This window comes from Podarcis cretensis, assembly GCF_951804945.1.
Source record: "Podarcis cretensis genome assembly, chromosome: 8".
Classification (NCBI taxonomy): Eukaryota; Metazoa; Chordata; class Lepidosauria; order Squamata; family Lacertidae; genus Podarcis; species Podarcis cretensis.
In genome coordinates, this window is record NC_137177.1 from 19,035,258 (window position 1) to 19,059,743 (window position 24,486).

At 44.4% G+C, this 24,486-nt stretch overlaps 1 protein-coding gene across 3 annotated transcripts; it reads left to right on the forward strand.

Moving 5' to 3' along the window:
- Positions 1-255: 255 nt before the first annotated feature.
- LOC307221732 (uncharacterized protein) lies at positions 256-14,607 on the forward strand. 3 transcript variants are annotated; one of them, XM_079986522.1, is made up of 9 exons: positions 256-310; positions 996-1,016; positions 1,665-1,685; positions 2,663-2,689; positions 8,332-8,355; positions 9,161-9,184; positions 11,266-11,436; positions 13,053-13,103; positions 14,406-14,607. In XM_079986522.1, exons 1-8 carry the CDS (start codon positions 260-262, stop codon positions 13,080-13,082), a joined length of 369 nt encoding a protein of 122 aa, XP_079842648.1. In that variant the 5' UTR covers positions 256-259; the 3' UTR covers positions 13,083-13,103; positions 14,406-14,607. The 3 variants fall into 3 exon arrangements, with proteins under 3 accessions (XP_079842648.1, XP_079842650.1, XP_079842649.1); XM_079986524.1 differs by lacking the exons at positions 256-310; positions 996-1,016; positions 1,665-1,685; positions 2,663-2,689 and adding an exon at positions 3,405-3,479; XM_079986523.1 differs by lacking the exons at positions 256-310; positions 996-1,016; positions 1,665-1,685; positions 2,663-2,689 and adding an exon at positions 3,598-3,693.
- The last annotated feature ends 9,879 nt before the right edge of the window (positions 14,608-24,486 follow it).

Here is a 24,486-nt window from a genome sequence, read left to right on the forward strand (position 1 = left end):
CATCCTTGTTTGTTTGTTTATTGCGTTTATATTCTCTCTCTTTTTTCTACAAAGAGCTCAGGTTGGTGTGCATAGTTCTCCCCTTCTCATTTAATCCCCAGAACAACTCAATGGATTAAGTTAGGTGGAGAGGCAGGGACTGGCCCAAGGTCACCCGATGAGTTTCATGACAGAACCCTAGTCTCTACAGGTCCTAGTCCAACAATCTAACCACTCTGACTCTCTCATTAGCTTTTTTTATATAACTCTGTTGAACACTATGCAGACTGATGGCAATTTTCTCTTTCAGAAAGGCAAAGATAAGCTGGAAGTAAGTAGCTGTGGTCTTTTTCCGTGGCTGCCAAATATGGACTATGCCAAACCCTTAATTTTCAGAAGAATGCTTTTGTTACTTCACTTTATTTATTCCACTCTTCAGCTAAAATTGGACCCCAGGTCACCCAAAAAAGGGGCGGGGAGGAATCCTCTCCCTCTGGCTTACAATTGAAAACAAAACAAAATGGATTGGCACAGAGGAGGAAATCTGTAAAATGAGCTGCAAGTTCTTCCAACAACTCGCTAGACAGGGAAAGCTCAAAGAGACACAGAATCAGAGGTGGCTTCCCAGCTGCAGCGATGGAGTGGTCCTACCTCTCTTCTGCTCTCTCTGCTAGTGCAGCCTGTGACATGTTCATCCTTGTTTGTTTGTTTGTTTGTTTGTTTGTTTGTTTGTTTGTTAATTGCATTTATATTCTGCCCCCCCCTCCAAGGAGCTCAAGTTTGTGTGCATAGTTCTCCCCTCCTCATTTAATCCCCACAACAATTCAATGAATAAGTTAGATGGAAAGGCAGGGACTGGGCCAAGGTCACCCAATGAGTTTCATGGCTGAATGAGGATTTGAACCCTGGTCTCCCAGGTCCTAGTCCAACAATCTAACCACTCTGGCTCTCTCATCATCTTATCGTATATAACTCTGTTGAGCACTATGCAGACTGATGGCAATTTTCTCTTTCAGAAAGTCCAAGGTGGGCTAAAGGTAAGTAGCTGTGGTCTTTCTCTGTGGCTGCCAAATATGGACTATGCCAAACCCTTAATCTGCAGAAGAATGCTTTTGTTACTTCACTTTTTTTATTCCACTTTTTAGCTAAAATTGGTCCCCAGGTCACAAAAAGTGGGGGTCCTTTCCCTCTGGCTTACAATTGAAAACAAAACAAAATGGATTGGCACAGAGGAAGAAATATGTAAATGAGCTGCAAGTTCTTCCAGTGACTCGCTAGACAGGGATAGGTCAAAGAGACGCAGAATCAGAGTGGCTTCCCAGCTGGAGCGATGGTGTGGTCATGCCTCTCTTCTGCTCTCTCTGCTACTGTAGCCTGTGACATATTCATCCTTGTTTGTTTGTTTGTTGCATTTATATTCTCTCTTTTTCTCTCCAAGGAGCTCAAGTTGGTGTGCATAGTTCTCCCCTTCTCATTTAATCCCCAGAACAACTCAATGGATTAAGTTAGGTGGAGAGGCAGGGACTGGCCCAAGGTCACCCAATGAGTTTCATGACAGAATGAGGATTTGAACCCTGGTCTCCCAGGTCCTAGTCCAACAATCTAATCACTCTGACTCTCTCATCAGCTTCTTTTATATAACTCTGTTGGGCACTATGCAGACTGATGGCAATTTTCTCTTTCAGAAAGGCAAAGATAAGGTGCACGTAAGTAGCTGTGGTCCTTCTCTGTGGCTGCCAAATATGGACTATGCCAAACCCTTAATCTTCAAAAGAATGCTTTCGTTACTTCACTTGCTTTTAATTGTGCTTGTGTGGATTTGTTTTTTAAAGTCACCAAGATTAAGGAGGAGGGAGATCTATCTGTGTAGTGAAAGAGTGAATTCACAGTGTTTTATTAGTGAGACAAAAGCCCTTCAAATCTTGTTGAACTGCATCATGCATCAACCTCAGCCAACATAGATAATAGTGAAGGCTGATGGGAGTTGTAGGTCAATATAATCTGGAGGGTCAAGTGTTTCCCACTCCTCCTAAGCTCTCCCACATGGGTTGAAAAGCTGCCATTCATTGCTATGTGGGAAAACAAAGCATAAACCTGCCTACCAGGCCCGACACAGAGTAATTGGGCCCTACCTTTGCTCAGTTTATTATTTACATTAAAAAAGAACTCTATTTTATCTCTAAAAGTGACTCCCAGAGAACTAATTTCAAGAAGAAAAAACAAAACAGAACCACTGCCTTCAGGCTTACAATTTAAAAAGATGCGAAAATTCAAATGGGAGCCAGCCCTGATCTGAGGTTTTGTCAGTGCACACCAGCACTGCCTTGGTGTCTAGATCTGCAAGCCACCACTTTGATTTCCCCAAATGATGGAGTGTCACTGCAAGGCATCATGGGGAAACTCCAATGCCTACCTAAAACTCTTACAATAACCACTGCTATAGGCAGGACTCTGCTGCTTTCCTAGGGGCTACCTCAAAATGGCAGCCTGACCTGGTCTCAGGTTGTGTCAGCACACAAGATTTGATGTAACAAATGAGCTTTCCATGCTCAAGGATGGGATTTCCATGTCCATTCAAACCCCAGTGACCCAGAGCATCCTCCAGGAGAATCTTTCGTGTACCCAAGGTTTGTTGATGGAAAAGCAGAATTGAGTCACCCTTGTTTTGTTTTTCATTCCTCAGAAACATCTGCAGAGCAAAAGAGATCTTGTGAGTATATTGTAATGCATCACATTGGCAACGCACAAACATACATACACATACTGTTGGGATTTTTGACTACGTGCCATTCTGTGCAGCTTCACACAGAATCAACTAAGAGTTGGCTGAAGGCCAAGGATGACTGAGCAGAGAGGAGTTATCTGCCTGGAGATATGGGACCTTGGATACAGCTCTACCATTGGTTGAGGTCTCACACAGGCATGATGACTTATGACCTTACTGACTGAAGTGTTTGTTGGTCAGTGTGGAGTTCTGAGAGTCATTTGGAGTTTGTCAGAGAGAGCTAGTTAAGATCCATATCTGTACTGTATCTGTTCTTGTGTATAGTAACTTGTAGAGCCTGCTGTAAATAATAAACACCTCTAAGTAACCAAGTTACTAGTAACAGCATTTTGTTCCTGCTTCGTCCATCCTGCCTGCAACTGATAGCTTTCTGGAACTCTGTGTATGCTCTGCTAAGGTCTGGCTAAGGTTCTGCAACAGGTCAAAGTTGTGAGACACCAATACACACACACACACACACACACACACACACCCCACTACAGGAACAGCCTGATCCTCCTCCTCAAGTGCAGCCCCTTTAATGACTACTATAGTCACTATGACCAGGACCGGCAGATCTAAGCAGTCCTTCTCTTATATAACCCTATTGTACATTATGCCATAATAATAATAATAATAATAATAATAATAATAATAATACTGCAGATAAAAATAAATGACTCTCAAGATTGCTGGCATTTTTCTCTTTCAGGGGGCTTTGGATGAAGATGTGGATGTAAGTATATGCATTCTCTGTGACATGTAAGGACCACAACAGGGTCAAGAAACTTAATTTGCAGAAATACTCTCTTGTTGGTTCTCTGCCCCCCTCTAATTAAGCTTCAGAGGCATTACTTAAAATTCCACAGATGGAGGCAGCATTTCTTCTGAATACATTCTATGCTGGAATACACAGAAGAGGAGAGGGGTCTTGGACTCAAATATTGCTTGTGCGTTTCCTGCAGGTTTCTGGTTGGTTATTGTGAGAATAGGCTAGATAGGACACCAGACTCTATCCATGTAATAAGAGAGTAAATGCACACTGCACTATAACTGAGATGAAAAGAAATACCCAGGGGGGAATGTGCCAATAGGCCTAGAATTCTGAAAAGGAGTGTGAAGTTGGAACACATCCTAGGGAGCAAAACATGCTCATTACTTCTAGGTGCACCTGAGCTAGGGCTCAGATACTGACCTTGCAATGGCCATATCCCACCTTCCTGGGTCCAGTACTGCCTGAGGGACGGGCATTAGTGTACCCCTTTCTTTTCTTTTCTTTTCTTTTCTTTTCTTTTCTTTTCTTTTCTTTTCTTTTCTTTTCTTTTCTTTTCTTTTGGCCATATCATTTTTATTAATTTTACAATAATGCTTTCCATTACAATTTCTCCTCTTATATTTTACAATTTGGCTTTTTAGGGCCATGACTTCCTTCAAACCTTCCTTATGATTTTCTACCTTTCATTTCAAATTTCTGCATTTTCATTACTTAACCATTGCTTTCAAATCAAAAACATCAAAGCACCATATTTTCTTTATTTTATAATAATATTTATTAAAAATTTTCCAGAATAAAAAGGAAAGATAGCAAGAAAGAAAGAAAAAACAAATATGATTTACACTTGGTTTCAGTGGCATCTTTCCTGGACTTCCCCCCCCTCCCCCTCTTGTATTCCATTTCCCTTAAATTGATTCCACAGATTCTTACCCCAAATTTTAAAACCTTATTTGTAATTTTAAATAACCCATTTATTCCGAATTAATTTATCTTATTAATGAACCATTTCTCCTTATATTTTATATAATTCCCTAAGATCGACCCCATTTCCCTTCCACGAATTCCCCTATTTTCAAACAACAGACATGAAAAAAGAAAAGAAAGAAATAATATATAATTTTACAGCCTTTGGATTCCAAATCTCCCCCCCCCCCATTCCCCGGTTCCAATCCCCAAAGTTCATCCATTGTCTACTGCCAGCCTGGTGTATCCACGTCTATATCTCAACTCCACTTTGCCGTCTTTTGATAGCTTTTAATTTCAGAAAGTCCAATCTCGAAAAAAAACTCTCAGAAAAAGTCATTGTTCTTCCATCCAGACCTCTATGTTTAAGAGTCTAACTTAAATTCTATTTCTTGGTCCTTTTAAAGTCTGGATGTTCCAAATACTCCGGCTTCAAATTTGGTCCAGCTCTTGTTCCTCAGGTTGCTTTTTCCTGTTCTGCTGCAGAAACCTTCTAATTCAGAAACTTCTTGTTCTCCACAGAGGCTTTTGTTATTCAGGAACATAACTTGCGTCAAGTCCCTTCCTTTCTTCAATAGATAAATCCATTGTCTCCTTTAGTATAGAAACCTCTGTAGACAAAATAATGCTTCGTTTTTGCAGCTTTCCCAAGAGATAACAGATCCTGCTCAAATTCATAGTATTTTTCCACTTGCTACTACTGTTGCAATGTCCCAGCCTCCCTCTAGAGGGAATATGGTAACTTAATTTCTTTCAAAATCAGACCCAAAAGTCAAATAACTTGTTGCCTTTATTTCCAATAATTTATGTCCAAATTGTAACAAATCTAACCAGCAAAGCCATCGTAACAAAGTTCTCTTTTGTTTTCCTGCTTTGACAGCTACTTTGACAGCTGTCAGAGTTTCTGTATCTCTTCACCAGTCTCTCATAACGGATCGTTCCCGGTTCCTGGGGGGGGTTGCACTTTAGTTCCCACAAATCAGTCTTCTCCTCCAGCACAATTATTGTAATTTCCCTTCGTGAAGTTAAAATTTTTTTTTCAGGTAAACAAGTTCATCCTTGCGTTGAGCCATCTACAACAGGGGGGGCGGACTTCCTTTTTGCACTCCCCCCGCTCGCTCCAAATTCAAAGATCAAATTTCCCTTTTAAGTCCAATCAATTTACTCACGGGTTGTTCCTTTTAGTCCAAATCTGAAATTTTCAAAGAAGAAGTCGTTGCTCTCCGCCGAATGGCATGCGGCTTCGCTGGGCAGGGGAAGCATTGGACTCACAGCACCACACACACCCCCCGGCACCCGCTCCGCAGCCTTTAAAAAGGCTCCTTCGCGGGTCAGGGGGGCGCAAACGGTGCCTGCCAAGTCACCAAATCCATGGGCATCTCCGCCCATGGTTTTTGAGGGTCCCCGCGTCGCCGGCGCGGCAGGACCCGACCCCTACCCAGCCGACTCCCTCCGGAGCTCGGAGGGAGTCCGCCATTCGGCGATGGCGCCGACCCGGAAGTCCAAAGCACCATATTTTCTTATTCTTCTCTGCGGTGATTTTTATACCTTTCCTTACAAAGCTTCTTGCAATCCTACGAATGTGTTTGATTGACTACAATTGTCTTTCAAACAATTTACAAATTTACTCCAGTCCTTGATGAACTTCTGGTCCCACTGTTCTCGGATTCTTCCCTTCATTTTGGCCAGTTCCGGACTTCCGGGTTGGCGCCATCGCCGAATGGCGGACTCCCTCCAAGCTCCGGAGGGAGCCTGCTCGGCAGGGGTTGGGTCCCGCCGCGCTGGCGACGCGGGGACCCTCAAAAACCATGGGCGCTGAAACCCATGGACATGGTGACTCGGCGGGCACTGTTTGCGCCCCCCCGACCCGCGAAGGAGCCTTTTTAAAGGCTCCGGAGTGGGGGGTGGGGGGTGGTGTGGTGCTATGAGTCTTCCACTTCCCCTGCCGAGTGAAGCCACATGCCATTTGGCAGAGAGCGCTGACTTCTTCTATTGAAAATTTGGACTAAAAAGAATAACCCGTGAGTAATTGGGAAATCGGATTTAAAAGGAAAAAAAAATTAAATTTGGAACGAGCGGGGGAGGTGCAAAAAGGAAGTCCGTCTCCCCCCTGTTGTAGAGGATTTAAAGCAAGATTTGACAACTAAGATCGAGAGAAGGGTCTACTTTTTATTGATAAAGTTATTAATTTCACGATGGAAAATTATAAGACTGCGCTGGAGGAGAAAAGTGGAATGTGTGAGCTAAAATGTAACCCCCCCCCCCCGGGAACCGGGAGCGATCCGTGAGAGCGCCTGGTGAGGAGATATAGAGGCTTTGACAGCTGTCAAAGTAGCTGTCAAAGTGGAAGAATAAAAAGAGAACTTTGTTACGATGACTTTGCCGGTTATATTTGTTACAATTTGGATATAAATTGTTGAAAACAAGGGAAAACAAGTTACTCTGACTTTTGGGTGTGATTTGGAAGGAAACTGGGTTACCATAATCCCTCTAGAGGGGGCTTTGGGACACTACAAGAATTGCTGTAAGTGGAAAAACATGCATGGAATTGGACAGGACTTTTTATCCCCTGGGAAAACCGCAGAAATGAAACATTATTTTGTCTACAGAGGTCTCTACACTAAAGGAGACAATAGATTTATCTATTGAAGAATGGAAGGGACTTGACACAAGTTTTTGTTCCTGAACAAATAAAACCTCTGTAGAGGAACTAGAAGCTTTTGGAATTAGAACGTTTTTGCAGTGGAACAGGGAAAGAAACCAGAGGAAAGTGAGGAAAGAGAACAACAAGAATTGGATAAAGCTGGAAGTGGGAACATTTGAGACATCCAGATTTAAAAGGTCTAAGAAATAAAAAATTTGAGTTTTACTCTTAAATATAGAGATCTGGATGGAAAAAAGAATGGACCTTCTTGAGATAGAGCCCTTCCAGGATTGGGTGTTCGAAACTAAAGACTATCAAAAAGACGGCAAAGACTATTAAAAAGACGGCAAAGTGGAGCGGAGAGAGACTTGGACATAGATGTGGGGTCTCCAGGCCGACAGCAGACATTGATGGACATTGGGGATCATAACCGGGAAAGGGGAGAGGGAAATTTGGAATCCAAAGGATGTAAAACTATATTTTGTTCTTTATTTCTTATTTCATTCTGTTCTGCATATTAAAGAGGGGAACTCGTGGAAGGGAACAGGGGTCGATTTTAGGGGGGGGGATATTTTTAATATTGGGTCAATGATAATAAGTTCAAAATTTGGGGTAAGAACTTGCTGAATTAATTTAAGAGAATTGGAATATAAGAGGGGGTGAGGTGGAGAAGTCCGGGAAAGATGTTAATGGAAATAAGGCTTAAGTAAATGTTCTTTTTCTTTCTCTTTCTTTTTTCTGTTATATTTGGAAATTTCAATAAATATTTAAAAAAAAAAAAAAAAACATTTTGGCCAGTTCCGCATTCGCCATTAACTTCAATTGCCATTCTTCCTTTGTCAGTAATTCCTCCTGTTTCCACTTTTGTACTAATAAAATTCTTGCTGTGGTTGTTGCATATAGGAAAAGCTTAGTATCTTGTCTGTTAAGTAGTGTACCTCTTTCTTGCACCTTGCCTTTCTTCGTTTGAGGCCCTTGCAACCACCAAATAAGAGATCAATTAATTCCTAGGTTGCCTCTTCTCAAACAGCCTCCAAAACTTCCCCAAGGTCTCTTTAAAGCCTTCTTTAGGTAGCCAAGATGTAGACTGTCTACAGTAAGCTTAGGTCACACAGCTTTACAAAACGTCAATCCACTGGGGCAAGGAAATCATGGTGTTTGACTCTGGTACGCACTATGGGGACTGATGGTCATTTCCTTTTTCAGGATCTCCAGGAGGAAGTACTTGAGGTGAGTATCTGTGGGGCTTTCTGTGTTTGTATCCTATTTAATGGATTAGAGTAGCACCAAAAGGCTCAGGAGCAGAATAACACATTGGTTTGTTCTCTTCCCTTAGTTGGGTTACCACAGAATATTTAAAAAAGTCATTGAAGGAGGAAGACCATTTATCCATAGAAAGGAAGGCTGAACTGACAGAACTGAGAAGAGGAAACTTCAGTTTCCAGGATTCTCTGGGGGAAGTCATGTGCTTTAAATCTAGGGTGTGAAACTGCCCTAGGTTATTAAGAGCATTTCTTGTCTCAGGTGGGTTTCCACAGAGATCCAATAACAGTGATCAACTGTGGCGATCCACTGAGTTTGAGATATGTTTCTGCCAAGGGCCAGCCCAACCACTAGGCAGGTGACAACCTTGGGCAGCAGGATCCACAGGGACAGAAGGTCTGGCATCCAAGGAATGCACTGTCTGCTGGTGACACTGAGAGCCCCACCCCAGCAGTGGCCTCAGATTCCCACTTCAGTTGTTGGGTGTAGTTTATTTTAATCCTCTCCTTGCTCCCAATGTGGATCTTCACTTACCCCTCCTTCCCTGGTGGGGAGGAGAGAATTTTGCAGATTGCCCAGATACCAAAACATCTTAGACCAGCCCTGCTTGTGTCTCTTTGTCACTGCCACCAGTTGTAGACCTATGATTTGCAAGCTCCTGGGGGGGCAGAGGCCAGCACCCCCTTTTCCTCTTGTCATTTTCATCATCACCTTCCTCTGTCATATAGCTGCGTTAAGCACTATATACATTGTCTGCAATTTTCTCTTTCAGGATGTGGTCGATCCATTGGTGGTAGTATCTGTGAGTTTTCTCTGTTTGTGTCATGAATGGACTGCAATGGTGTAAAAACAAAAAATAACTGGCAGAGGAACTCTTTTGTGGTTCCCTTGAATTCTGCTTCCATGGAATTTTTTAAAAGCCAACAGATATAAGGAGGAGGAAGAACATCCAGCTGTATAATGGAAGAGTGAATTTGCACTGCTCTGTTAGTAAGGCACAAAAGAACCCAGGGTGGAGCTGTGCCAATCTGCCTGGCATCCTGAAAAAGGAATCTGCCTGAACACAGCTGAGCAATGGGGAAAGAGGACCATTAGTCCAAAGTGTGTATTGGCTCAATGTAGTATTATACAAGTTATCCTTTAATTGGTGGAGTAAAAGACCTAATTTCCGCTCCATGATTCCAAAGGAGGCAATCCACAGGCATTAATACAACACCATCCTGCGGGAGCCAGCCCTGCTCTCAGGATGTGTCGCTGAAACACCAGCACTGCCTTGATATCTGGATCTGCAAGCCACCATTTTAATTTCCCACAATGTCTAGCATGCAGGATTTGACATAACAAAGGCCTTTCAACCTCAAGGATGGGATTTTCATGCCCAGTGACTCAGAACATCTGCCAAGAGAGTCTTGCCTGTCTGTTGTATATGGAAAAGCAGGATTGTTTTATTTTTCATCCCTCAGAACCACCTTTCGCTGGTAAAAAGAGATCTTGTGAACATGTTGCAATGCAGCACATTGGCAAATGACACACACCTGCACAGGAACAGCCCAATTTTCTTCCTCAAGTGTAGCACCCCTAGTGACTACCAAAAGGGCTGGCAGATCTAAGCAGTCCTTCCTGTTATCCCTCTCATCATAGTCTTCTCTTACATAATCCCATTGCGCATTATGCCAGCTGAAAGCAATTTTCTCTTTCAAAATGTCAAATATGTGGTTGACTCAATGACAGTACATATCTGTGGGCTGTTTATTTTTCTTACTCTGTCCCCTAGTGCCCACTATTCTGGGGCATTGTGGGAACGTTTAAGGACAGCTTCCAGTAGAGATCTGGAGCATTATAGGGAATGTAAAGGTTTCTATTTATATGCCACTCAACCTACAAAATCCTTAGGCATCAGCAACACTAAGAAATGAGAATAGGGTGGTTCCATTGTAGCTTGATGTTCTCCAGGGCAACAGGTGGCATCTGCTGAAGACAAGCTAAGTCAGGCCAAAGCAGAAGGTAGGCAAAATCAGGACCTTGGACAGTTCCAAATAGCCCAATTGGTTGAAACTACCTGGAATGGGAATAAAATGCTGACATGGCCATTGGACCACGAGAGGCAGGGAGAGGCTTGTTAGGCTGTGGAGGGGTTTGGAAGTTTGGTTGACTGGGGAGGAGAGTGTGCTATTTTGAGATTCTTTGCCTTGATGGACACAGCTGCTTTCATATTCAGATCCCCAAAACAGCGAAAATTTGAATTTTAATATTCCCCAAAGCTAGGGATCGGGAACCTACAATGCTCCAAGTGTTGTTGGACACCTACAACTCCCACCTCCCCAGACTATTTGCCACTTTGGTGGGGACTGAGGGAATTTGAAGTCCAACGTCTCAAGACCACAGGTTCCAGTGCAGGAAATGTGTGCAGAAAATTATGGCTATAACATAAAAGAGGCATTCAAAAATATGTACCTTACTGTTGAATCATAGACTCATAGAGTCATCCAGTTGGAAGGGAACCCAGGGGTCTAGACCAACCCCCTGCTGTGCAGGAATCTCAACTAGATCATACCAGACAGATGGCCATCCAACCTCTGCTTATATACCCTTGGAGGAGAGTCCACCACCTTCCGAGGGAGTCTGTTCCACTGTTGAACAGCTGTTACTATCAGAAAGTTATTGAATGCATTGAATGTGTTGAGAGGAGGGTGTTTTTATGTTCTTAAGAAACTTCATATAAAATGTATACAATTAAATGCAAACTTCTAATGTGTTCCTTTGAAACATCAAGACAGGATGGGAACAGACCTGTGATCCAGGCATGATGAACCAGGAACGATGGACCAAATCAGCTGCCCATTCCATCCTTAATAGTAATTGTTCTTTGCTTCCTAGAGTGAAGAAGAGGTAGTTCAGCCTGAAGGTGGCCACGGCAGAGGCCATGGCAGAGGCAAAGGCAAAGGCAAAGGCAAAGGCCATCACCATGAGCATCACCATGGCCATGGCAAAGGCGAAGGCAGAGGCAGAGGCAGAGGCAAAGGCAAAGACAAAGGCAAAAAGAATGAGGTGAGAAATGAGGGCACATTTTTATGGATCGCTCTTTCCTACCTTTCCTTCTGATCCTTGGCTTTTGGGGCTCTCTTCTGGCTATCAGGTGCAGTCATAGGTCACTCACATGCTGCTGGCCAGGGAGGAAATGTAGCCCCGCCAAACAGAACAAAAGAAGTAACAAAATGGGCATTCAAATGTGTGCATGCAAAACGTAATGGGCAGCTTCAAACCACAGTCACTGTTCTGCAAGCCCATCTCATTGATTATCTTTAGAAGGGGCTTGGACCAGACAACCCTGCAAGCAGAGAACTGCTTTGAATCAGTGGCATAGCATGGTGGCGGGGCACGGGGCAGTCACCCCGGACACAAAACTGTTAGGGGTGCAAAATTTCAACACCCAGTGCTGCCTCAATACAGCTGCTCACTTCCATCGCTGGGCTCTGTTGAAAACAGCTTCTCCATGAAAAGCAGGAAGTGACCTCTCCAGACAGTGGAATGACTCATCTTTTCTTATCTCTGCAGCTTCAATTTCTTGGATGACACAGACATTGTTAGGCAGTTGAATGCACATGGGCACTCCATCCATTTCCCTCCCACCCCAGCTCCGTGTGGCCCCGGGGACTGGCAACCATGTTACGCCACTGCTTTGACTATAAATTCCATAAGGGCTAACTTCTGTAAAGTCACACAGACACCGGACTGCTGGCTTGAGGTTCTCCTCTGATCTAGGGGGAGGTCATGCCAGAAAGTGGTGCTCCCACTCTATAAAGTTAAAAGCATTTCTTTTATCTTAATAAACATACACTTGCAGCTATGCCACAATCAGACTCTGGTGCTACCATCAGGAAGCAGTTGTGGAGCAATGACTGCCTCTTTTGTGGTGGTAATAGAGCAGCAGGTGCTTGAACCTGGTAGATGGGTTTAGTACTGCTCAGGCTGAATTGTATTTGTTTTGAATGTGCTTCATCAACCACTTTGAACATCTCCATTTGGAGAGGAGAAGGGGAGTTAGTGCAAGTTTACTGAGAAGTAAATATATCGGAAAGTCAGTAGTTTGAATCCCCGCAACAGGGTGAGCTCCCGTTGTTCGGTCCCAGCTCCTGCCAACCTAGCAGTTCAAAAGCACACCAAAGTGCAAGTAGATAAATAGGTACCACTCTGGCAGGGAGGTAAATGCATTTCCATGTTCTGCTCTAGTTTTGCCAGAAGCAGCTTAATCATGCTGGCCACATGACCCAGAAAAACTGTCTGTGGACAAATGTCGGCTCCCTCGGCCAGTAAAGCGAGATGAGCGCCGCAACCCCAGAGTCATTCGCGACTGGACTTAACTGTCAGGGGTCTTTTACCTTTAAATATATAATAGGGTTGCCGTATTCCTAAAAGTGAAAATCCAGACAATGTTGTTGAGCCCCCCTCCCCATGTTGTTGAGGGCGTATGGCAGCTCTACATCTGTTGAGCAGCTTGCGGGGGGGAGAGATTGTTCAGCTGGCGACTTATTTTAAAATGAGAAATTCTAAGAGACCAGTAGGCCCCTCGATGAACTCTTAGTTATTTTTAAAAAAATATTTTTTAAGTCTGCTTGACCAGAGATAAGGATGAGGATGTAATAAAACTTGTGTTTTCTCTTTAGGTGGAACCAGTAAATGAGAATGAGGAGTAAGCAGAAAGGACCCCACCACCTGTAAGTTCTCTAATACAGATGATCTGCTTAAAATAAAAATAAATCCAGCAGCCTTCAATGTTAAACCCAGCTTAATTGTATTTTAACAAACTTCATTCATCCTTATGCTCTGCCTTCCTCAACCCCCAATGCGTATTGACATTAAGACATCATCCTTTCTCCCTAGAGCATCAAAGGAATGGCAGATCTATGGGGCAGAATTCTTAGCACTAAACTACAGTTCCCAGGATTTGAGCATTGTTTTGTGAGACACTGGGAGCTATGACTGTTAAATGAGTACAGAGCCAGTGTGTACTACATATTTGTGTTTTGTGTGTCTTCCTTTCTTCTATCATGAGGGTGTGGTGTGTGTGTGTGGCAGCACAGTTGGGGTTCCTACGGGAACAGCCAAAGAATGACTCTTATCACCAGAAATGGCTTCTGTTGCAGATGAGGCAAACCTGAAAGGCTGCATAAAATGCTGCTCTCTACGATTCGAGTTACTACATCATATTCTCTGTTCTTTGCCCCCTCCCCAGTTTTGCCCACAACAGTCACTCTGCATCATGTACCCCCTGACTATGACCAAAGTTATTGCCCATTTCCCTTTAGGGTCTTTCTCCCCTAAGGTTTTATGTGCTTTTGAAAACACTCAAGAGTTTCCCAAGTCTGCTGATTCCTTCTTCTTGCACGTGGGTTACATAAGCAACAGCACTCAGAGCCTGAAAACTGGAAATGAACAGAAGGATGATGTGTATATTCTAGCAAATGGCTCCTAAACATGATTCATGCTGATAGTCCCAGATCAACCATGAATGAGAACACTTTTGCTCACTTTTTGTGAAATTTATACACTGCTTGATTGTAAAAACACACACATCTCAAAGCAGTTTACAAAGAGAAAATAAATAAAATTATTGGCAAAAACAGTTGAAAACAAGTATTTAAAACATAAATAATAAAATCAGCTATAAACGAAAAGGAAATTAAGACATACATCAACGTTCTATGTGTCTGGGTAGGCTTGTCTAAACAAAAATGTTTGTAGCAGACGCTAAAAAATAACTGACAGTAAATGAGCAGTGGATATCATGTGACACTCATAACAGTGCCAGTCGCACAGATCAAAGGGGCTGAGTGGGAATATACGAGGTAAGGCAATCTTGAAGGTAAACCAGTCCCAAGTTGTTAAATGTTTTATACGGTATATGAATAGAAACAACTTGAACTTGGTCTAGTAGCAAACCGTCAACAAGTGCAGATCTCTGAGAACCGAGATTTATTTGCACAACTCTCAGCTTGCGGCTTTTTCTCTCTCTTCAGCATTCACTTAAATCTAAAGCAAGAATTGGCCACTGGACCAGCTATCCTTCTCCCTGCTAATCAAAGACAACAAATCGCATCGTGAAACAACCAGAGTTGCCGTGGTGATGGTGATCATCAGTTGCTCATGAATGGTTTTTGTTCTGTCTTTTCTGCTGGGTTGAGGAAAGCTTCAAAACAATAAAAATTAGCAAACATCCAATTTCCAATGCATGGGGTCTGTTTATTTGGCACAACTGTATGAATATGGCCAAAGAAATCCTCAGCAACAGAAATGATCGTGCTCCCACCTTAGTCATTTGTGATACATAGAGCCAAGGTGGGATGGAGAACCAAATCTCTTGAACCAAATCTCCTGGAGGCAACTGAGCAATGACAACCAGGAAATCATCCACTTACAGTCCTGGGTTTGGCATTTCTGAAGACCAAATGTTTGCTTCTGACTGTAGGTGTTCCCACAGAACAGGAATGGGGGAACCTTTATCAGAGATACATTTCCCCATGGACAACCTTCCAAGCTAGTAGCCATTGACAGGCTGATGCACCATGAATTTGTTCAGCCCTCTTTTACAGCCCTCTAAGTTGGTGGTCATCACTGCCACCCGTGGAAATGAGTTTCATAGTTTAACTATGCTTTTGTGGCACAGAGCACCCTCCTATGACAGGGAGACACAGGTCTGTAACATGTGGTGTGGTGCTCCTGTGTCCTCTTTGGTCACTTCCTTCCTCACTGTTTCCTGGAGTATTCGGAGAAGACATGAGTCTTCTCATCAGGCTTCATTTGAGTGCTTCCCACAACAACAGAACTGTGCCTCTCCACTTCCTAAAGTGTAATGAGGCCCTCAGTGTGGCAGAGAAAGCTGTCTCTGAGGCACTTCCTATTATTCCTTCCTGTGATCTAGGACTGAGGTTCTGGTGAAACACCAGTAAGCAGAAAGGGCTCAACAGCAGCAGCACCTCCTCCATTGGAATTCTGCCTCTTGCTAGATCTGTGAAGCCCATTTGCAGGTGCTGAAACTGCACTTACCCATTCAGAATCAAGGTCCTGTCCTATGTAACAACCTAATAGAACCTCCATGTTCAGTGATACTATACTGTATCTCCAAATAACTAGTGCTGGGGGAGCAATGGTGGAGGAGAGCCCTTCGATAGCTCAGTTGGTTAGAGGATGGTGCTGATAACATCAAGGTTGCAGGTTCAATCCCTGAATGTGAAGCCTGCATATTCCTGCTGTGCAGGGGGTTGGACTAAATGATTCTCAGGATACCTTCCAACTTGACAATTCTATTAAATGGATCTAGATCTCCAGTACATACATTGTTGAGGGTTTTCTCCTGTGTGTGTTTCTTGTGGCTGATTAGCTGTTCTCCCTGTGCAAAGGTCAGAGGGGGCAGGGTTTCTGTTGAGGTAGGTGATTAGCTGTGGGAGGAGCTTATCAGAGCTTGTAGGGCAGCGGCTGAAGAAGGAGCAAAAAGGGTTTTCTCCTGTGTGTGTTTCTTGTGGCTGATTAGCTGTTCTCCCTGTGCAAAGGTCAGAGGGGGCAGGGTTTCTGTTGAGGTAGGTGATTAGCTGTGGGAGGAGCTTATCAGAGCTTGTTGGGGAGCGGCTGAAGAAGGAGCAAAAAGGGTTTTCTCCTGTGTGTGTTTCTTGTGGCTGATTAGCTGTTCTCCCAATTTTATCTATCTTTAGATTTAGGGGAGCTAGTCTCAAACGTTTGTTGGGGGAGACCTAGGGTTTTTTGGGGGGGAGTTACGTGTCCTGTCTGCACGCTTCTTATGATGGAGGACCACTGTAGCCAGCCCCAACGACACGTTCTCAAGATGGAGAGTGAGGGAACAGCTGCAGTCGCCTGCGGTTCCTGCACAATGTTTGCCATCTTGCCAAAGGTTGCAGGCAGCTTTACCTGCAGCAATTGCATGTTGATTGCCCTCTTAAAAGACAAAGTCCAGCAACTGGAGGAACGTGTGGCTACGCTCCAAAGAATTAGAGAGCTGGAGCTCTTCTTGGAAGCAACAGAGCACACCGTCTCCACCAAGGAGGAGACAGGGGACTCCCCTGAGAAGGAGGCTAGTTCACCAACACAGGAGCCAGATATATGGAGAAACATGACTCAAAGAAGTAGGAGGCCCAGGGTTCGCTCTGATTGTTTAGAAATACACAATCGCTTTGAGGTCCTCTCCCCTAGAATGGAAGACGAAGAGCAGACTACATTTGAGGATCTCTCCCTCGTTACAGTCGATCAGGTATATGAAGACGAGCAGCAAAGTCAGTCCTCAGGGAATGTGCAGGCGACCTTGGAATGGACAGATCACGGAAGAACCCCGACCAAACCTAAGAGGAGGCGTGTAGTGGTGATAGGTGATTCCCTACTGAGGGGAACAGAAGCAGTGATCTGTGGGCCTGACAAGATGTCTCAGGAAGTGTGCTGTCTCCCCGGGGCTAAGATCCAAGATGTAACTGAACGACTACAAGGAATCATAAAACCCACTGACAAATACCCCTTCCTCTTGGTTCATGTGGGAACCAATGACACTGCAAGCAATAGCCTCCAGAAGATCAAAAGAGACTATGAGGCTCTGGGCAGGAAATTGAAGCAATTAAATGCACAAATTGTCATCTCATCTGTCCTCCCAGTTGAACGACGTGGCCCAGGGAGAGAGAGAAAAATAGTGGAAGTGAACAGCTGGCTTCGCAAATGGTGTAAACAGGAACGGTTTGGATTCTTAGATCACGGACTGCAGTTTCTTGAAGATGGACTTCTGGCAAGCGATGGGCTGCACCTCACAACGGTTGGGAGGAATGTTTTTGCCAAAAATCTCAGAAACCTCATCAGGAGGGCTTTAAACTGACTAATGTGGGGGAGGAAGACAGTGCTCCTGAAGGTAGGAGTCTATCAATTGATGAACATGATCATCCAAATGTCATAGATCAAATGGAGCAAACAGCACGCAGACCTAGTGGTGGGAGGAAAAAATCCTTAAATAAGAGACACGGGGGAATGATTAATGGACTTCAATGTCTGTACACTAATGCGCAAAGCATGGGTAATAAACAAGATGAGCTTGAGCTCTTGGTACAGCAAACTAAATATGACATAATAGGCATCACTGAAACCTGGTGGGATATGTCCCACGACTGGAATGTAATAATGGAGGGTTACAATCTATTTCAGAGAAACAGACCAGACAAGAAAGGAGGAGGAGTGGCGTTATATGTCAGGGATGTGTATACCTGTGAAGAGATCCAAGATTTAGAACCTCAAAGCCAAAGTGAGAGCATTTGGGTCAAAATTAAGGGAGAGATGAATAACAGGGACCTCATTGTGGGAGTTTACTATAGATGCCCAAGCCAAACGGAGGACATAGATGATGCCTTCCTGGAACAGATGGCCAAGCATGCAAAAGGAAGGGAGATAGTAGTAATGGGGGACTTCAGTTACCCGGATATTTGCTGGATGTCAAACTCAGCCAAGAGCATAAGGTCAAACAGATTCCTCACTGGCCTTGCAGACAACTTCATTGTCCAGAAAGTGGGAGAAGCAACAAGAGGAACAGCCATTTTAGATCTGGTCCTAACCAGTGTTGATGACCTGGTTAGTGGGGTAGAAGTGGAAGGATCATTAGGCGCGAGTGATCATGCTCTTCTGAAGTTTACTATACAGCGGAAAGGAGCAGCCAAGCATACTAGGACTCAATTTCTTGACTTTAAGAAAGCCGACTTCATAAAACTTAGGGAAGTGCTGGGTGAGATCCCATGGACAGTAATACTAAAAGGAAAGGGAGTTCATGATGGCTGGGAGTTTGTTAAGAGGGAGATAGTAAAAGCACAACTTCAGGCAATACCAATGAGACGGAAACATGGAAGGTGCCTAAAGAAGCCAGGGTGGCTATCTAAAGAACTTTTAACTGAGTTAAGATTAAAAAAGGATGTGTACAAAAAATGGAAAAGGGGGGAAACCACCAAAGAGGAATTCAAACAAATAGCCAGCACGTGTAGACACAAAGTCAGAAAAGCTAAAGCACAGAATGAACTCAGGCTTGCTAGAGAGGTTAAAAGCAACAAAAAAGGTTTTTATGGGTATGTTCATAGCAAAAGGGAGAACAAAGAAACCGTGGGGTCACTCAGAGGAGAAGATGGTGAAATGCAAACAGGGGACACAGAAAGGGCTGAACTCCTCAATGCCTTCTTTGCCTCGGTCTTCTCCGATAAAGAAAACAATGCCTGACCTGAAGAATTTGGAGCAAATGATTCAGCAGAGGAAACACAGCCCAGAATAACTAAGGAGATAGTACAAGAATACTTGGCTAGTTTAGATGTATTCAAGTCTCCAGGGCCAGATGAACTGCATCCAAGAGTATTAAAAGAACTGGCAGATGTGATCTCAGAACCACTGGCAGTCATCTTTGAGAATTCCTGGAGAACAGGCGAAGTCCTGGCAGACTGGAGGAGGGCAAATGTTGTCCCTATTTTCAAAAAGGGGAAAAGAGAGGACCCAAATAATTACTGCCCAGTCAGTCTGACATCAATACCAGGGAAGATTCTGGAGCAGATCATTAAGCAAACAGTTTGTGAGCACCTAGAAAGGAATACTGTGATCACCAATAGTCAGCATGGATTTCTGAAAAATAAGTCGTGTCAGACTAACCTGATCTCGTTTTTTTGACAGAATTACAAGCCTGGTAGATGAAGGGAACGCAGTGGATGTAGCCTACCTTGATTTCAGCAAGACATTTGACAAGGTGCCCCATGATATTCTTGTAAAGAAGCTGGTAAAATGCGGTCTTGACTATGCTACCACTCAGTGGATTTGTAACTGGCTGACTGACCGAACCCAAAGGGTGCTCATCAATGGTTCCTCTTCATCCTGGAGAAGAGTGACTAGTGGGGTGCCACAGGGTTCTGTCTTGGGCCCGGTCTTATTCAACATCTTTATTAACGACTTGGATGATGGACTCAAGGGCATCCTGATCAAATTTGCAGATGACACCAAACTGGGAGGGGTGGCTAACACCCCAGAGGACAGGATCACACTTCAAAACGACCTTGACAGATTAGAGAACTGGGCCAAAACAAACAAGATGAATTTTAATAGGGAGAAATGTAAAGTATTGCACTTGGGCAAAAAAAATGAGAGGCACAAATACAAGATGGGTGACACCTGGCTTGAGAGCAGTACATGTGAAAAGGATCTAGGAGTCTTGGTTGACCACAAACTTGACATGAGCCAACAGTGTGACGCGGCAGCTAAAAAAGCCAATGCAATTCTGGGCTGCATCAATAGGAGTATTGCATCTAGATCAAGGGAAGTAATACTGCCACTGTATTCTGCTCTGGTCAGACCTCACCTGGAGTACTGTGTCCAGTTCTGGGCACCACAGTTCAAGAAGGACACTGACAAACTGGAACGTGTCCAGAGGAGGGCAACCAAAATGGTCAAAGGCCTGGAAACGATGCCTTATGAAGAACGGCTAAGGGAGCTGGGCATGTTTAGCCTGGAGAAGAGGAGGTTAAGGGGTGATATGATAGCCATGTTCAAATATATAAAAGGATGTCACATAGAGGAGGGAGAAAGGTTGTTTTCTGCTGCTCCAGAGAAGCGGACATGGAGCAATGGTTCCAAACTACAAGAAAAAAGATTCCACCTAAACATTAGGAAGAACTTCCTGACAGTAAGAGCTGTTCGACAGTGGAATTTGCTGCCAAGGTGTGTGGTGGAGTCTCCTTCTTTGGAGGTCTTTAAGCAGAGGCTTGACAACCATATGTCAGGAGTGCTCTGATGGTGTTTCCTGCTTGGCAGGGGGTTGGACTCGATGGCCCTTGTGGTCTCTTCCAACTCTATGATTCTATGATTCTATGATTCTATGAAGCTGTTATCACTAACTGAGTTGCCACCAAAGCTCTGCGGCTCCCCACTTCTTTGAATGGGAAGGGAAATCTTGTTTACAGAGCATCTGGTAAACTGACAGACTTTTTGAAATATGTGTTGATTTGCTAAAGAGGAGTAGGCAAGCGTTCAGGTGAATAATCCTGCAAGGGACCCAAACAGGGATCTTTGAATATGAAAGCTGCAGTGCCTAAGTCAAAATGTTACACCCAGCATCCTGATCTGTCCTACGCAGATTCAGGCAGAGTGGAAACCTAACTGATTTCACTGGGTGAAAGCACACAGTATTCGGCACAGAACTGAGCTATCAGAGGGCTTCCTGTTTCCTGTGCACTAGGGGGTAGACACCTCTCCCAACACCATGGGAGAGAGACAGACCGAGATAATCAGATAATGATGGGGGAATTTCATTATCTGCATTCCTCTTTGGCTGGAAGAGGAACCAGGCTCTGATCTGCAGTTTGCCTGGCGGTCTGGCACACACTTCCCTATGGAATGCAAGGGCAGGCAAAGGCACTGGGTGCACGCAACACTCTGGCTGTTGCGACCCCACCCCAATCCCATTCTTGGAAGCACAGGTTATCCTGTTAATTGGGTTTTAATTGGAGTAAACTAAAGGCCCGTGCCAGAGACAATGAGATAAGAAACTGGGAAAACAACCCAGCTACAAGGATGTGAAAGGTTTGGATTGAGAGCAGACTTCATTCGGTTGAAAAGATGACAGGGGGAGGGGAGCCCACAGTTTGCTTACTTAAGGTTTTTCTCTTCATTTATGATACAGCAACCCCCCCCCCCCCATGCAAGTTTTATTTCAAAATATCTTCACAAGTGTGTGTGAGAGATGAACTGAGAGGGAAGGGGGGAATAAGTGCTATGCTTTGAAAATATAGAGCAAAATCCTCCCTAACCTCTATTATCCACAAAGGAATGTGTTTGAGATAAGGATAAATGGCCATAAATTAGCAGCAGGGAAGAAAGGAGTCTACCAGCTGTGAGAATAGAAAATTTTGGATTAACAATTTGCAGTCTGGATTCAGACTGTTCTTTCTAGGCTGGGGAAAATGGCGGAGATGGCTTGCTTACTGGAAGTTGAATCATGGGATGAAGTGATGCAGTGACCTTTGGAAACTCTGGGATAACTGCTTCTCCCGAGACATAACGGGAACCGTCAACAGCTGCAGGAATAAAGGATATGACACCATATATGGATGGGAAAACATCATGGAGGAAATTGCCACACACAGGAAAGAAGGATTACAGCTAAAGTTCCTCACTTGAATTTACCTATTAAACCAACATGAATTGAAATCACAAGATTGTAGCTGTTATATTAGGGATTATTATATCTAATTGGAATGTAGAAGAATGAACTCATCAACTCTAGCATGTGGGGGGGCAGTTTAAGTACTGTAGTTTTCCGTGTATTAGAAGAGGTTTCCCCCCACAAAAATTATGTGAAAGGGGGGGCGTCTTATATATGGTCAGTGCATATTGGTGATATGGGATTGGTTGGTTCTGCTAGCTGGAGATTGTCGGTGGTGTTATAGGTGGCTGCGACAAGGGCCGGTGTCTATTTGGTGTTCCTGCAGCAATAGGGTGGGCATAAGGGAAAAGCTGATAGGCGTGGGTGCGGCTGGTCCACCCCCCCCCCCCGAAAAAGCTCAAAAACTCTGGGGGCAATCCTCCACAAAAAAGCCCAACAACTCAAGGCAATCTCCCCCCCCCATTTTTGTAAGTTTGAGTCCCCCAAAATAGGGGTTGTCTTATACATGGGGTTGTGTTATACACAGAAAAATTGTACAATTTGACATTGAATAGCTGGCATTAATAATTGTATTAATTGGATAAAATTGTTATTGTTATAATGAGGCTGTTATTGGAACTATATTGGAATATATCTATATATCTATCTATCTATCTATCTATCTATCTATCTATATATATATAAAAGGACGGAGGTGGCGCTGTGGGTTAAAGCCTCAGCGCCTAGGGCTTGCCGATCGAAAGGTCGGCGGTTCGAATCCCTGCGGCGGGGTGCGCTCCCGCTGCTCGGTCCCAGCGCCTGCCAACCTAGCAGTTCGAAAGCACCTCCGGGTGCAAGTAGATAAATAGGGACCGCTTACCGGCGGGAAGGTAAACGGCGTTTCCGTGTGCGGCTCTGGTTCGCCAGAGCAGCGATGTCACGCTGGCCACGTGACCCGGAAGTGTCTCCGGACAGCGCTGGCCCCTGGCCTCTTAAGTGAGATGGGCGCACAACCCCAGAGTCTGTCAAGACTGGCCCGTACGGGCAGGGGTACCTTTACCTTTACCTTTATATATATATAAAACAACAACAACAATTGAGCTATCAGAGCTGTTCAGGTTCTAAGCACATGAAAATGCTTCCCCATAACTTTGAGCTGCAATCAGTGCTACATGGATGAGGATAATGGTGCTCTTCAAAGAGATACATTCAGCACTGCTAAAATTCTATAATGCAATGCTGGGAAGCACACGAGTACTGACCCATGCTCAGTCAGGAAGAACAGGAAGAGCGTCTTGTCAGGTGGATGGCTGGATAAAGCGACCAAACTCTCTGGTTCCTACTCTGTATCACTGGGATCTGCTGGGATCTGGGGTGAACAACTGGGCAGAATTTGGACTGAACAACCTTGATGAGTCAGAGGCACTTTCTCCCCCCCTTTTTTTAAAGTAATATTTTTTATTGCTATTACAGGTTACAAATCCTTAAAGAACAGTGAAGCAAACATAAACCACCACCCTGCCTCCCCCCAGAGATGAGATGATAGATTACAGTGAGGCCAGCAACCCTTAGAACAGCACAGTCAGAGATTTAGTCCATCAAGCTCAATCACCTGCCTATCCTGATTAGCAATGTCTCTCAAGAATTTCAGAGACAGTTCTCTCTCAACTCAAGGCAGTGTGCAGGGTTCTGGCCTCTTTTTGCCTCACAACCATCCTAAGAGATGGGCTAAGTGATGGTGGGAAAGAGAGAGAGAGAGAAGCAGAGAGACACACACAGAGAGAGAATGGCCTACTCATCTAGTCAGCTTCATGGGTGAATGGTAATGATGGCTCCAAGATGCTTGGAGTGCCATCTTCTGAGTGGGCCATTCAATCGCCCTCCCTCTCTGTGCCCAATCCACACAACTTCCCAGGGAAGACATTCCAGGCAAATGGGAGTTGGTGCTCCATCTCCTTATGCAGGATGCTGCTCGCATGCTCAGAGAGGACAGGCAGCAAAATGAAGGTTGAGGGACACCAAGTCCAGGAGGCTCCAATAGTCAACCCTGTTCAGGGGCATGGACCTTGTCTGGTGCCTGATGATCCCAGCTCCTGACATTGTTTGTACTGAGCAAGTCCATGAATTCACATTTCCCTGGTTTCAGGCTGCAAGTCTCACTGTGTCTACTCACAAGCAGGGATTAGCTGGCCCCTAATATAATGAATTTTTGTACATTGCCTTCCACAGATGTATACATTTCTGTGCACACTTTTATTTGCATTTGAGCATGCATTATATGGCTGGAAAGGAGATGTGGGTGGTGCTGTGGTCTAAACCACGGAGCTTGCTGATTGGCAGGTCAGCGGTTCGAATCTGCGCAACAGGGTGAGCTCCCATTGCTCTTTCCCAGCTTCTGCCAACCTAGCAGTTCCAAAGCATACCAGCGCAAGTAGATAAATAGGTACCAACAGGAAGGTAAATAGCATTTCAGCGCACTGTGGCACTCATCACAGTGTTCCATTGTGCCAGAAGCGGTTTAGTCATGCTGGCCACATGACCTGGAAAGCTGCCTGTGGACAAATGCCAGCTCCCTTTGCCTGAAGCAAGATGAGCGCTGCAACCCCATAGTCCCCTTTGACCGGACTTAACCATCCAGGGGTCCTTTAGCTATATGGCTGGAGTACAAAATTCAGGAAAGTGGAGATTTCAAAGGAGGGGGCTGTTTCTGTTTGGTTATTGTTTCATAAAGTGCAAAGTTAAATATGAAATGAAACAATTTTCTCTCCCATCCCTATTCAGAAGTCCCACTGAATTCAATGGGCCTTAAAGGTAAAGGTAAAGGGACCCCTAGCCATTAGGTCCAGTCACGGACTACTCTGGGGTTGCGGCGCTCATCTTGCTTTATTGGCCGAGGGAGCCAGTGTTTGTCCACAGACAGCTTCCAGGTCATGTGGCCAGCATGACTAAGCCAC